Source organism: Cololabis saira, chromosome 17 (assembly GCF_033807715.1).
Source record: "Cololabis saira isolate AMF1-May2022 chromosome 17, fColSai1.1, whole genome shotgun sequence".
NCBI classification, from domain to species: Eukaryota; Metazoa; Chordata; class Actinopteri; order Beloniformes; family Belonidae; genus Cololabis; species Cololabis saira.
In genome coordinates, this window is record NC_084603.1 from 9,736,924 (window position 1) to 9,751,731 (window position 14,808).

Sequence of the window (14,808 nt, forward strand, 5' to 3'; positions counted from 1 at the left end):
GATTACAAGAAAGAAGCTATCCGAAACACATAGCAGCATCTTGTGTCATCAGTATTGGATGTTTATTGACAATCTCCTCCCACCCGCCCCTCAAGAACAGACTTGGAGCGAGTACGGCACAGAGAGAAAACAGACTTTCTGTTTGTAAAAGGGGGGCAGATGATGTTGAGGTTTGTGCAGTATGGAGCTGAATTTACTGAGGGTGTCTCACCGAGACCGGCGCTAAAGTCTAATCTAACAGTGGTATATTTAGACAGCTCTCCAGAATATGATCTAAAGTAGGCCACATTCGCTACTACATCTGACAGCAAGTTTCAACTCCAGCTTTACATGCAAAAAAATATCAGCTCATCCTCTGTTGACTAATAACTACAAATCTACTTTTTTGTAGAGGATTAGCCAAAAAAAAACCTTCATCGTTTCGGATAGACCGAAAGAATAAATGAAGAGTACCAAAGGAATGAAAATGCTAATTATCAGTAAGAACAAGGTTATCTATAAAAATCATCTACAAGAAAGATGGGTCATTGTGTTACTGAATGAAAAAAAAGTTGGTCTAAATAGATCTGAAATTGCAATATGATTAAATGTCAAACTCAGGAAACTATTGTTTCACACATTGTTTTCCTTCAATTTTGCGACTTTAAAGGATCCCAACCAAATAAATTCTCCAGGGGCCTGTTTATAAGAGCTGTTGATCATTTCCATTATGAAAGCAAATGTAGCACAAGTGGCCCTCCAAGCTGCAAATGACACTAGCTGGTAAGGTGCTCAAGCAGTGAAGAGAAACTAATCACTTTTGGTCCATTCATGGTTTTTTAAGTGCACCAGTGTGCTTTTCTGGAAATAATTTCATCAACTGTATAAGATAGTCCCAACGTGGCTGACAGCCGTGCAACCCAAAAACGTGTAACCGCATGGACTCAACACCGCAACTGGCAAAGGACCAACCTGGACCAACCTTTTATTTAGGGGGAGAAAAAAAACATTAGTTGAACTGCATGCGCTCTTGAAAAGTCCCAATCTGTTTTACTTTTAGGATATAAATTAGTTGACATCTGAAGACTGCAGCTCCTGATCTTCTCCAGATCTTTAAAATGTACTTGGATAAGTCACTAAGCCCCAAATTCTCCTCAAAAAGTTCATAAAGGTGCTGAAAAAGTGTGGACCATTCAATGTTTATCACTCACTGCTTTGTGATTTCTTTTTTGTTTTTAAATAATGCTTTTTATATCTCCTATGTGATGTTTTAATGTCTCTGTAAGGCCCTTTGAATCACTTTGTTGTTGAATTGTGCTATACTAATAAACCTTCCTTGCCGATGTGATGCTATCAAAAAGCATCGACTTTAGGTTAACACGGGGGAAAAAATATAAAGTAGCTATCGCATCGTTTTGCAGACAGCTTGTGGAACGTATACGAAGTGCACACAGCTGCTTTGGGAAAAGAAAAAGAAGAAAACAGCTGCTTTCTGTCCATTTCAATGAGTCACAGGTGCATAACACCTCTTAAGCAGCAAAATAAACTAAACACAGCTCTGGATGGGTGCAGTCTGCTCCAGCTAGGTACAGAAGGTGTTTAAATTCAACATTTACATATATGCTTTTATTTTATAACAATGTACGCCTTACTGGGACTAATCGCATGGGTGTATTCTGAAAATACAATGCAGATACTTGCAGACATGAAAAGAACATTCCTGATCATCACCAACAGGCTAAATAATTATCATAAATCTATTGTAAAGTTTATGATAAATGAACTGTGAAGTGTTCACAGTTGATTGTAAAGGTTTCATATTAATTTCTTCATTTATTTGTTTGCTTCCTGTGCCTACCAGATCTTTAGCATTAAAACAACAACAAAGAAATGCTAACAATGGGTCAAGAATAAACCCACAAAGCTACCTGATAGCATGTAACATTTGCCTATGAGAGTAGTAAAGATTATCTGGATATGTAGACTGCCACAAAACACTCTTTCATTTAAACAGTTACAGGGAACTATCAGCCAAACTGTCAAGAGAAACCACAAGAGAAGCCACATTGGGCGCACAGGAAAAAGTTGTGCTGTGCTGTAATCGATTCCATCTTTGTGAGAGAAATTACAACCACATTCACAGCATGATACTTGATGTAACACTGTACTCTACTAATTTACTAATTGGCCTCTCTGCACATCCAGGACAAAAGCGGTGAAGCTGTACTTCTCTAAAATCTTTTTTTTTTTTTTTTTTTTAATAAACGCAGCACGATCAGCAGCTACAGAATCACACCTGCTCACAAGCAAACGTGTCTAGTGTGGGCGTTTTTCCACAGCAAATGCAGAATAGTCGATTCTAGAGAATTGTCACCTTTAAATAAAAAAAATCACAAGCTTTATCCACCAAAATTAAGAATATCCATCAGTCCAGTGAACATACCCATTTTGAAGAAGTAAACAAAAGGGTTTAGGGGCTATGAGTGCACACAGAATGCAAACTAGAGTCATTACGAGGGAAAAGAAAAAAAACTAAATAAAATCAAGGCTGTCCTGGCGGTGGACGATCATATTCAGAAAATGAGAACAGAGATTTCAGTCGTTTGATAAATCACACAAGCCCATTAACACTGAGCAGGAGATACTTCTGATGCTGCGCTACCAGGACTTTTTAATCTCGTTTCATGCCTCACACACAATTCACAGAAAGCAATCTCAACGCAGAAATCCATTTTACAAAAGACGTGCGGTCAGAATGATGTCTATGTCAAGTCTAACTTCTCAGTTTTTATAACCTAATACACCCTTTTTAAATTTTAGAAAGCTCAAACACAGACGATTTATGTACGCTAGGTTTGCCTACTAAATCTCGGATTTAAATTTAGATGTGTAAAAAGAAAAGAATGTAACATGGTGAAGAAAGGGGGGGTGTACTATAAATCTGTCTCAAACCCTTAAAAAAAGAAATCTAAATGAAAAAAAACCTGAATCAGACAGGAAAATTAGCATTGGTGCGTCTATAATTACTATTTATTGGGCCAAACAAAAAAACAAAAAAAGGAAATTACGAGAATAAAGTCATAATGTAATGAGAATAAAGTCGTAAAATTATGAGAATAAAGTCATAATATTACGAGAATAACGTCGTAATATTACGAGAATAAAGTTGTAATATATTATAAATATATAAATATAACTTCACAAGATGCTCAATATTCTTCATTTTAACACAGGGAGAAAATGCTCTTCCTGTTAGAGTTCTCATAAATTACCACTTTATTTTCATAATATTATGACTTTATTCTCATAAATTACCACTTTATTCATTATGACTTTATTCTCTGAATTTTACGACTTTATTCTCGTAATATTACGACTTTATTCTCATAATATTACGACTTTATTCTCGTAATGTTACAACTTTATTCTCGTAATTTTACGACTTTATTCTCGTAATTTTACGACTTTATTCCCATAATATTACGACTTTATTCTCATAATATTATGACTTTATTCTATTACGACTTTATTCTCACAACATTACGACTTTATTCTCGTAATTTTACGACTTTATTCTCATCATATTATGACTTTATTCTCGTAATTTCCAATTTTTTTTTGTCTTAGTTTGGCCCTAATACTCCGTCGTAAATTACAGATGACAACAAGAAGTAAGGACTCTAAATATTTTGTAATGGGTTATCTGTCGCAGGGGCCATGAGATCATGGCAGTGGAACCAGCACAGGCAGCCTCGCTGTGAGTGTCTCCGTGATTCTGACAGATGGGTTTCAGAGGCAGTGTCCAGAGCACTTCAGCTTCCCCACCTCTCGCATAAACATCTCATTATCCTTGGCTGAAGCCCGGCCCGAGTGCCAGCTGCCCGAGCCAACACCAGCTTCACATGACACAGCAGCCATTTCCACTGGCCGGCCGAGTCTCACGCCCGTCACGGCTGCAACAAAAAGCCGGACCGCCACGGTGGACGGAGAACTGTTCGCACTCCTTTTAGACTGAGACATGTTTCCTTTTGCTCCCGGTGCTTTAAGCGGAATCATTTCTTGCCCTTTTAAGCAGAGCAATAGTCATGAGTCAGTGAGGGCAGCTTGGGTTATCCTGACAGCTGTGGTAATAACACACTACTGAGGCCCGACTTGCATTTGTCATGCTCACATGCCAACACAAACAGAGGACAGTTTGTTGTTTCCAGTGATAATTCCCCGCCTCTCCGTATTGAGCTAAAACTATGAGAGAAAATTCCATTCCTCGGATAGATTGCCATTTAGCCTCCAGCTGTCAGGGGAGAAACACTGACTACTTTTACAGTTTCATTGCTTCTGCCAGAGCTGACAAACAATGTTACCCCAGCATGAAAAATCAGGATGACTAAGCTCAGGTGGTGGAATTCCTTCACCTCTGGGACATGTAAGATCCCCTCACTAACATAAAATAATGTCAGGCACTTTAAAAGAGCTATTCTCCGCTAAGATTCTGCCAGGGAAAAAAATGAGAATAGCATCATTTATTATAAGCCTCAGGTGCCACCTCAGCGACTGTATGAACAAAACAAAAAAAAGTGAAGGAAGCAGCGGAAGATGAACCAAGACTGGGGGTCTGGGTGAGATTTGATCAAATGTACAAACATGACTTAGAGTGGGGTGACAAAACACAACTATGGCCTGATCTTACTTAATATGAACATTGCATCTAAGCAAAGAAAATGATCGAGGTTATCACAATGGAGATGATCTACTTTGACATCAGCCATCGTGAGCTCACGCTGCTCAATAATTAGCTTAAATCCCCTCACAGGGACCACCGTATGGGGTCCTTCATGCACGTCTACATGTGAAAATGTGGACAAATTATCTTTAGATGAGTTTAAATTAACTAAAGTGGAGCAATGATTAAATATTCTATCTAGCTGTTAGTTCGGTACGGGTGTAACGGGACATGGCAGTAGGGATGGGCGGTATGGACTAAAAAATTTATCACGATTATTTCTGGCATTTATCGATAAAAATGACGATTAAAAAAATTCCAATTCAACTCCACCTTTTTAACTATAAATCTATCACCACATTCAGTCTTTGGAGCCCCCAAAACACTGCTCTAAAAGAATACTAAATGTTACTAAACTACACCGATTGAATTGAATTAATAAAAACCAATTAAATTAGTACACTTGTACTGCAAAACTGTAATGACTCAAATGAAAAAAGTTCAACATTTATTCAAACTGTATGGCTTAAACATTGGGATAACAGTGCAAACAGCAAAAGTACCATTGTCCTTCAAGTTTTTTTCAGCTTATAAAATCACAAAGTAGAAAAAAATACAACCTGATAAATAAAGAAACAGTATTGTCATCCTTTGCACTCACTGTGTTTTTGCAGACTCCGCATATAATAGATGTTTGCTCCTCGTCACTCTTTTTAAATCCAAACCAGTTCCAGAGTTGGAGCTGGAGCCTCATTTAACAACGAGCTCCTCGCTCTCAGATCCGTCTTACGCCATGTTTGTTACACAAAAACGTCAATGGGAATTTATCGTTTTTACTGCGAGATGACAAATTCTTACCGTGGGGAATTTTTTTGACGGTATATCATGAACGGTAAAATATCGCCCATTCCTACATGGCAGGGCACAAGCCTAGAAAACAGTGACCAATGTAGGTAACGCCACGCCATGTGAACCCAGAAAGGTTTGATTACAAGATAACGCATTTCTCTGCCTGGACAAAATAACTGGAGTGTATCCATAATTGGAGGAAACTCTTTACCAAAAAAATCATACCCGATGGAGACAGCAACATGCCTCCACAGGAGCAAACGGCAAACTGACAGTGAGCCTAAACCTGCAGTATTATGTGTTGTATCGCTATGCGTTGTGGCAGCCGGGGGATGAACACACAATCTAGGAAACGATCGAATAAGAAATAAACTACATAACCCATTAATTTCCCTCATCATAGGTTATTTAAAGTTTGTTGGTCCACAAACTTTATATTATCAATCTGCAGGCAAAGGTAAGTTTCAAAAACCCATCAATTCACATCCCTTTTTTTTGAGCAAACTGAAAGCAATTCCTGTTTCAGCTGGCATTTGCTCCCTCACCTGCTGCTCCCAGGCAGCGTATTAAGCTGATTTAATCAACCCAGTGACATTTCCAGAAACATAATCTGAAGTGTAAATATGCTAAAGTCCCATCAACTAAGATAGATGTGCTATAATTCTAACCGCTTCTCATGTTTAAAACAGGTGTTTTAAATGTATCTGCATATTTTGATAATAGCACACCCTATAACACATTAATGTTGTAAAGTTGGACAATGACAAGCTTGATTTATATGCAATAGTTATTTACACAAGCTCAACATATGGTCGGAAGCAGATACCTAAGCCAAGTTCAGAACAGCTAATATTTTCATTAACGAAACAGATGTAAATTTTGCTTTGCTCACAGTTTTTGCACAGATTCACTCTGCCCCAATAGATCTACAAGTACTCGTGCTACAAGCTTTTCCCTTCACAAAGGAGCCATCTAGAGAAAACGTTAGAGATGACTGTTGTGATTATTTTAAGTACTCCTCTCCTGGATTTTGAAGAATACAAACAGTTCAAACGCTGTATTAGAGCCCAAATAATCACTGCTGATCAATTCTTACACTAAATGGTTTTATAATTAATTTTAAGAACACAAACAAATGTCCAGTTTTCTTCCAAGCATTGCACTATTAATATTGATGTAGTGAAGGAGGACACGAGGTTGGTTGGTGTGAGAGAGGAAGATGCAGAGGATGGATGACTGGCTGTGGCGACCCCTGAAGGGAGCAGCCGAATGGAAAAGAAGAAGACGACTCTATTAAAAATCTTTCTAAAGTTGTGGCAAAATCATAGAGCACAAGTAGAAATACACAGACTGCAATCTTCTAGACAGATTCAGATTTTTGATATTTGTAAAGTTATAGTCTGCCAATTTGAAAATCTTTCAAATAACTAAATGCAAAGGATTAAAATGTATTTTTACTGCAAATTAAACCATTCCAAAAAAAAAACCTATTAATAACTCTCCCATTATCTCCAACCCTGCAGCAGGTTTCACTAAACGGGGCGCCTCACTCTTTTCCTCTGGAAATCTAAGAACAAACTGCTCTAGGCTACCTTCGTACAAACAAAAATAATAATAGCAAAAGCTCTTCTGCACCCTGGCTTATTTCCCAAACTATTAGGAACAAAAATAATCTCAAAATATAAAAGGTGCACCAGAAAGAAAAAAGAAAGAATCCCCCCAAAAAACTCACTCACTCAGCACTTACTACTTCAGGAGTGTTCAACATATGATGTTAAATCATTTATTTATTTTTTTTACATACACTACTCTATGTGAATATAAAATAGCAACCCATTCAAGAGTTGCTCTCCTATTATTGAAACAGACTGCATACTTCAGTTTATCATATTATCTCTTTATATTTCATTTTTTTTAAGTTCCCTCAGAGTAGAATGTGTTCAGTATATGAAGATAATCCATTTATCTCTTCTTTTATAAAAGGTCTTCCACACAAAAGCCTGGTGTGTGTGAGAAATGCAGCACTTTCACAACACGATCACGGCGCTGCTGTCTCTGGTGTTTTCCAACGTAACCCCACTAACGAGGACCCCCCCGTCTCTACATGGGTATGTTGAAACAATACCGGCAAAAGTATTGGCTTGAGTGCTAAGTTGAGTATTTGCAGGACACAATTGGCCAGCTGAGTGCACAACACGGACACACACTTAGAATTACAGGCTCAGCATGCGGGGATGGGGCTGACACATATGCGCAGCTGCAGCTGTATGCAGGGCAAATTACAACCTGATAATTGTAACATTTAAACTATGAAATCGTTCATCATTGTCCTCTTAAAGTAAGTAGCTGGTTTGACATGAGTTACATGTTTAAGTGGCAGCCGGCATTTATGGAAACTGCTGTAGAAATTTGCATTTGTAGTTCATTTCTTGTCTGGTTGTGCCGCGTTGTCAGTGATGGCACAAAACCTGCTTTTTCTTTTGGTGTCCTCTTAGCTTTGGCTGATATTATTTTTGAACTTCTTTCAGACATTACATGCTGCTAGCTGTGGGTGTTGTGCATAAACACTTAAACTTCAAAACAGCTGAAAGTAGTTGGAGAAAGCCATTGCAGCCAAAGGCAAAGTCCACACAGAAAGGCCTCAGCCCAGACTTGAGTCGTTGAGTTTTTATGTTTGGCGACAGACCAGAAACAGATCATATGAAATAATAATCCAAAACAATTCCTTATTGTTATTTGTTCTCAAGCAACAACATTTCATCTGTCACTGATGACCACAAACTAAATCAACACCATGTGACCTACTAAGTTACAACTACAAGCCAAGCATTTGGATATAGTCTATAATCTGGATCACTCCAAATTTTATTCAAATTACCAGTTGCGTTTGGACAGTAACCTGACTGTAAGCAATAGTTTACAGTCTGGAAACCTCAATCTGCATGCTACACGTCATTTTTGGTTACTGTTCGTGGCTCATTTTCATGTAACTGTGGTCAACAGTTACTGTGGTCCCCCAAAACCCCCACCCCCCTGCTGAGCTTTGAATACTTACAGACAATTCCAGCACAAGCTTCCAAGCCTCTACAACGGTTTTAGGGACAGCCCTAGACTGAGAAAATGCGGCTTTTGGGATCCTCTCCAAGGCTGCGTGCAAATACCAATCGCTAACGCATTAAGACACAGCTCAAGCAGCCTCCTCAAGTAACCCTTCTGCTTCTTTTTCACACAACATTAAACCCAACGTGGCTGATTCATTCAGGATTAGGTCTCCAGTTTTAGGTGCGAGTGTCAATTGTGAGTCAAAGTTCATTTTTGCTGAACAAAGCTGATATAATGGACCCTGTGTTCAGGTTTTTCTTTTGTGGTGGTGTCGTGTATTCTAGTTCAGTTTGGTTTGTGCTCTTAATTTGAACTGTTTGCAAGCTGTTGATTGTGATTTATCGCACCACTGCTTGCAGACATTTTTGTTAACGACAAAACAATATTTGTATTCATATGAATGTCTTCCTCTTAATCTTTCTCTTTCATGAAGCATCTATTTTTCACTAAGACCCTTTATTTTAGCAAAAAACAAGGAAAATCCATTTTTATTCAGATCAGACTCTTGCACCAGGGTTGTTTTTTTTCTTTCTTTTTACTTGCAATGCACCTGAGGCTCTCAGCATGATTTATTATTAAAAGAAAATGTCTTACGTAATGTGTACTTGGAATATACTTTATATATTGCTTTGCTTTAAGTTACACCTGATTGGAATTGTGGAAACAGTCAAATAACACTTAAATGTTTATGTCTACCCAAGATGATCAAATAAAGATAGATTTGTTTTCTCTTCAAGAACTATAATTAATTAATGCTGCATACGCCTCAACAGCTGCATATTTTAAACACAACAGTGAGGAACTGTGCATTAATAAGACATAATAAACGATAGTTTTTAACCCATTATATTGTTCTGCAATGAATGGGACTGTGGGCTTACAAAGGAACATGCAAGAGGCACACAGGAAAGAATTAAGCTCCCTCCCAGCATAACTCTCACATACAATAATCCTGCTGTGAATCACCTCTTTGTCCAAACCAGAGTGGCCACAATTACACTGACTGGTGCTTCAGCAGGAGTTGCCTTGGCAATGCTATGGCAGCTTTAAACAAAAAAGAAAGAAAGAAAGAAAACACACACAACTCAACAACAACTTTAAACCCCTTTGTTTCTGCACTTGTTCTTTAAGCTTTCAGGCCCTCGGCATGTTAGCTAATCTTCCTGGATGTGCCACAACTTTCCGAAAAACTTTAGACTTCAAAAACATTGAAAAAAATGATGGATTATGAATCAGGATTTTCTCAGCATTTTGACCCAAGTATAGGACGGATTACTTTACTAATGTTTAAACTTTTCCATTGGTAACTTCAACATCTTACGCCAAAGTAGAAACTAAGAAGTGAGATAAACTCTCCTCATTTAAAAACATGAATTTTACAGCTCTACAAGTCCCATGCTTCATCCAAATACACATTTTACATACAAGAAAACTGCTTCCAATATTGCAGCATCTATTTAAACAAACAACGTTGTTACCAGACAGGGGCATATTAGAGAGACTAATGTACCTGACCCGCTGAGGCCCTCTTCCCTACTGCATAAATATGCAGTGTATTACCACAGCACCACATGCTGTTAACTGTCACTATAGCAGCTAAGCTCGTCTAAGAGCCGGAATAACTCCGCTAAATAGGTTTCACTCTCACACCAAAGCAATTTTAGATCAAAAGCTGTCTGCATGATCAATGTCTCTGATGCAACACAGCGAATCATTTCCAAGTTAAGGAGATGTTGTATCAAGTTGGTGTTTAAAAAATGTTGGTGGACAACAATTTAAAACTGATGACACTGGACAAGACTTAAAAAACAAAAGAATAAACGAGTCCCCACACTTGTCCATGCTGCCATGCTATTACAAAATTCACCGTTACAATGTGAAGAGCAGGTTGTTGTTTTTTAAATACATCTACCCCGTAAACACTGAGATGACCACATCACTGCTGCTACACTACTTTATTAATTCAGATTAAGCAGATATTTGCTTAATAAGAGAAAAATATGAAATCATCTTAAGAATGTAAACAGTTAAGCGATACAACCATCTTCTTCCAACAAATCTAATGATCTGAGAAGATTATCTTTCATTATTCATAATGAAAAGTTGTGCTATAGTTCAGCCATTGAATGGATGACCCTACAAACAGCAGTAAAATAGGTGAGTTCTCTCCCAGCATCAATACAGCCAGACAGCTAAGAGCACTATGGAAACAAGAAACTCTACTACATTAAAATGAACCGTCAAAGTGGAAACATCGCTGCTTTCAGCAGTTTTGTTGATAAGCAAGTGTAAGCACAATAACAGCGCAATACAGATCCCCTGCAATGCAATCCAGCTGCAACCGGCACCTTTATCAGGTAGACGTGTGGGAAATTACGCAGCAATGAGTGTGAATCAAGTAGAATACATCAAGTCAGTTTCCCCCCATGCCTCAGTTTAGTGTGTTATATCTTATTTCTAATGAAGGCATAAACAATGTGTTGCATAATTGAAGACAGGTATATGCAGGTATGATTGCAGCTCAGCAAACAGAGGAAATAGACCAAAAGGAAAGATTTACATCAGATCACAAGAACTTCCTCATTTCACATGGAAAGTGTCTGCACTTTAAATCGGATAATCTGGCACAATGTTGACATGTTTATTAGTGGCTGATGATGCAGTTTTGATTAACCACAATCAGAATATCACCATTAAGGGCAAACTGACTGACTAGAAATGATCACACCAGCTTTTCTGTGCTCCAAATCACAAAGCTTGTCAACATCCCCACACCTTCTGCTTGCTGGATTTCTCCCCATAATGCCGTTATGAGATGTATTCTGTGTACCAAATAAGCCTGCAACTAAAAATACTGACACTTGACAAGACTCCTCACTGCTTCACTGACACAACTGTGCGGGTTATGATGACTTATGGTTCGCATGGCAACAAATGACAAACTGAGATACAAAAAGCCTCGAGGCACAACAACACTCGAGAGTACAAAAATAATTTTGCAGGATATTTACAAAACAAAGACAGCTGGGACTTTTTCAAAGCAAAGAAAAGGGTAAGAAGACAATACTGCCATTGAATGTTTCAACATTTTCACCACTCATTGACTCACATACCAACATATGCAACTTTCTGTGATAAATAGTTGGTGATATCAAAGAAAACAAAGTACAACTCCACCACCTGATATGATTTTAGTAAATCATGGCATTCCAGATTTACATATTTTGATGCTATTTTACATATTTCAACACTATTGGTACTATTTTCACCACCCCAGCCTAATATTTATCAGAGCTTTTAAAACATCAACATATCTATTGGACTGCTCTTCCAATAAAAACCTATAAAAGGATGTTTTCTAACACTAAATAACATCATTACTCAATGGGATGAACCCAACTCTATTAGCTGGCTATGTAGCACAGACTTTTAGGCTAGCTATAATCAAAACATCATTTACAAAGTAGGGATAGGAATGACTTCCAAATATTCAAATAATTCAAGTCATTTGTGAGCGAAGCACTCCAGATGTCAGCATCACTGGAGAAGTTAAACATTGCTGGATCTTTGCTGGATACAAGGGCACAAACACCCTGCCAGACAACTCGGTTAACAATTGCTATCATAAAACAACTTATGTTATGTCTTAGTGAGCATTAGGGCACTTTTTTTCCTTATTATACTGAAGCTATAATTATAGAAATTAGCCTACTCTATCATAAACTTAAGGGGTTCTGCTTTTTCACGTGAAGGACGGCTTCTAGTTATGTTTTACGATGTCACTGATGTCCAGCCAATGAGGAAAGAGTAACATAACCAGCATAGTATTGAAATACAGTATATACAGACACTGTATTCATTTAAAAAAGAAAATGGTTTCAACAATATACTAAGGAAGAAGCAATCAGTTTATTCTTAATATGAACTGTTTTGTTATTGTTTCCATAATGTCTTAGTTTGGATATGAGGACACAACAAACATTTTCCAACTTTAGTTGGTGAAAAGGTTATTGCTAATTAGCTCAAATACTTGTCCCAGTCACATGTTTGTAATCTTTGTTGTGTTTCCTGAAGTTGATAACTTTCATACTTCTAGATCCAATTCTAGCTTGAACATGTATGGCTGGATTTTAGGACTTGTTATTGTTACAAATGCAAGTAATCACAGCTGAGCGTTCCATTGCTGACCGGCAACAGGAGTTGTGTGCATTAATGAGGCATCCCAACACCCTAGAAAGCTCACAAGAGTTCAACCAACCAGACGACACTTATGAACCTCCACACATTGAACCTAGTAAAACAATTAAAGACGAGAAGTGGAGAGCGAGGATATATTCACTGAATGTGAGAAATGGTGCTCTACATTACAAATCCCATGGAACTATTTACCCAGACTTTAAGGAAGCCGATACTTTTGTCTATTGTAATTACAAACTGTCTGGAGGTATGCTGGGTACAGGACTAATGTAGATTCGTCCTTGATAAGATAAAAAATGTCTGGAAATTGTCATCTGATGTCCACTTTAAGTTTTATATTTCTTCTTCGAAGCACTTTGGATTCCACTTCTAACCTTGTGTGCATGTTTATAACTGCACCCAGTTAAGCGCCTCGCCTTTTACAATACATCACAGCACATCCAGGCCCTGGATAACACTGCATTACAAAGAATATGAGTTTTCTAATTTGTGTTTGCATAGATATAAAACCATGAGAAACGAAAGATAATGCATTTCAAACTTATCTATGACGCTGCACTAGATTCAAACACTTGACTCACTGTGGCTGAACAAGATCAAAAATCTCCATTCAATGAAAGCGACAATGACTTTATTAAGGACAAAAAGAATGAGGCTGTGTGTATGGAGATGCAGCTTCTTGCTGAATCAAGCAAATGCTTTATTAAACACCAATGCATGTGTTATAAAAAGCTGTAGATGCCAATTAAGAGTTTCCCACGTATGTGTATGCATGAATCAATAATGAACATACCTTCATCTCTCTATGAGTCCTCCAGGAGACCCGTATAATGAACCCCAGACTGAAAACAGAGGATGAAGAAGCAGTTAGGCATGACAGAGGGTGCCAACTTCAGTCTGCCACAACAAGACATGATCATGTTATGATGACATCACTTTTCCTCATACACTGCTGGATGCCATGAAGGGAAGAAAAAAAAAAAACAAGTCGGTAGAAAGAAAGGGTGTGTATGCTTGAGCTTTTCGAGTCACATCATCCATGCTCTGGGCAGATGCGTGGAGATGAAGAGGCGGATGCTCGGCTGTCCGGCTCGGCGTGCAGCTGCCGCCTGCACCGCATTGACGGCGGAGGATGACGCCATTTCTGTAGCTGACAGTCGGCTAGAGAGGACAGCTCCACCGACCACCGACGTGGATGTGATTCACCTGCTCATGCATTTGCAATTTCCCTAAATGAGACGGGGTTTTTTGCTCTTTTTGCCCTCATCGGACCAGGAAAAAACTACCAGTTTTCGTTTTCGCTTCTTCCCCCCCTTGTGTCGGTGCGCTTCTCTCTTCTCTCTCTGCAGAGAGAGTCAGTCGACTCCGCTTCACAAACACAAAAAACCTTCACGGAAAAACGTCGTATCGAAGCAGTGCCGCAGTATACCGGCGTCAAGTTGAACAAAGTGACACCACATAACTTTACTGTGAATAATGCCGCGTTCCATTTGTCCTCGGAAGTGGGGATTTCCCAGTTCCCAGTTGGATTTTTCAACTGGAACGTCCTTCGAAGTGGGATTTCCCACTGGGAAAGTGGGAGAGTCTTCACCACCCCCGAGTTCAGCTGATTACTAATAATATAATAGGCTATATTACAAATAATAGCACTGACCAAAACACCTGCAGAAATACTGCAGGAATGACATAGCAGCAGTTAAATGCAGCCTTCTGTAAGCTTTAAATATCCACTGGGCTTACATCAAATGCACCAAAACACAAAAATAAAAAACAGTTTTCTGAACTTATCAATATGACTCTGTCCTTCACAGGATAAGTAAAATGGATCACTACAAAAACTCAAAATCCTAACAAGAATATTTGTCTTATTTCTAGTTAAAATGTCTCATTTCAGTAAAAAAAATCTCATTACACTTAAAACAAGACTCATCACTCTAAAAAACAACAATTTTAACTTGTTT

General features: G+C 38.3%; 1 protein-coding gene across 3 annotated transcripts in view; it reads right to left on the reverse strand.

Moving 5' to 3' along the window:
- Positions 1 to 14,808, reverse strand: part of arid4b (AT-rich interaction domain 4B) — a 51,869-nt gene that overhangs the window by 35,460 nt on the left and 1,601 nt on the right. For all 3 annotated transcript variants that reach the window (XM_061746166.1, XM_061746165.1, XM_061746164.1), the window contains exon 2: positions 13,641 to 13,689. In XM_061746166.1, coding sequence (XP_061602150.1) covers positions 13,641 to 13,646 — 6 coding nt within the window. In that variant the 5' untranslated portion in view covers positions 13,647 to 13,689. The remainder of the gene's footprint in view (positions 1 to 13,640; positions 13,690 to 14,808) is intronic.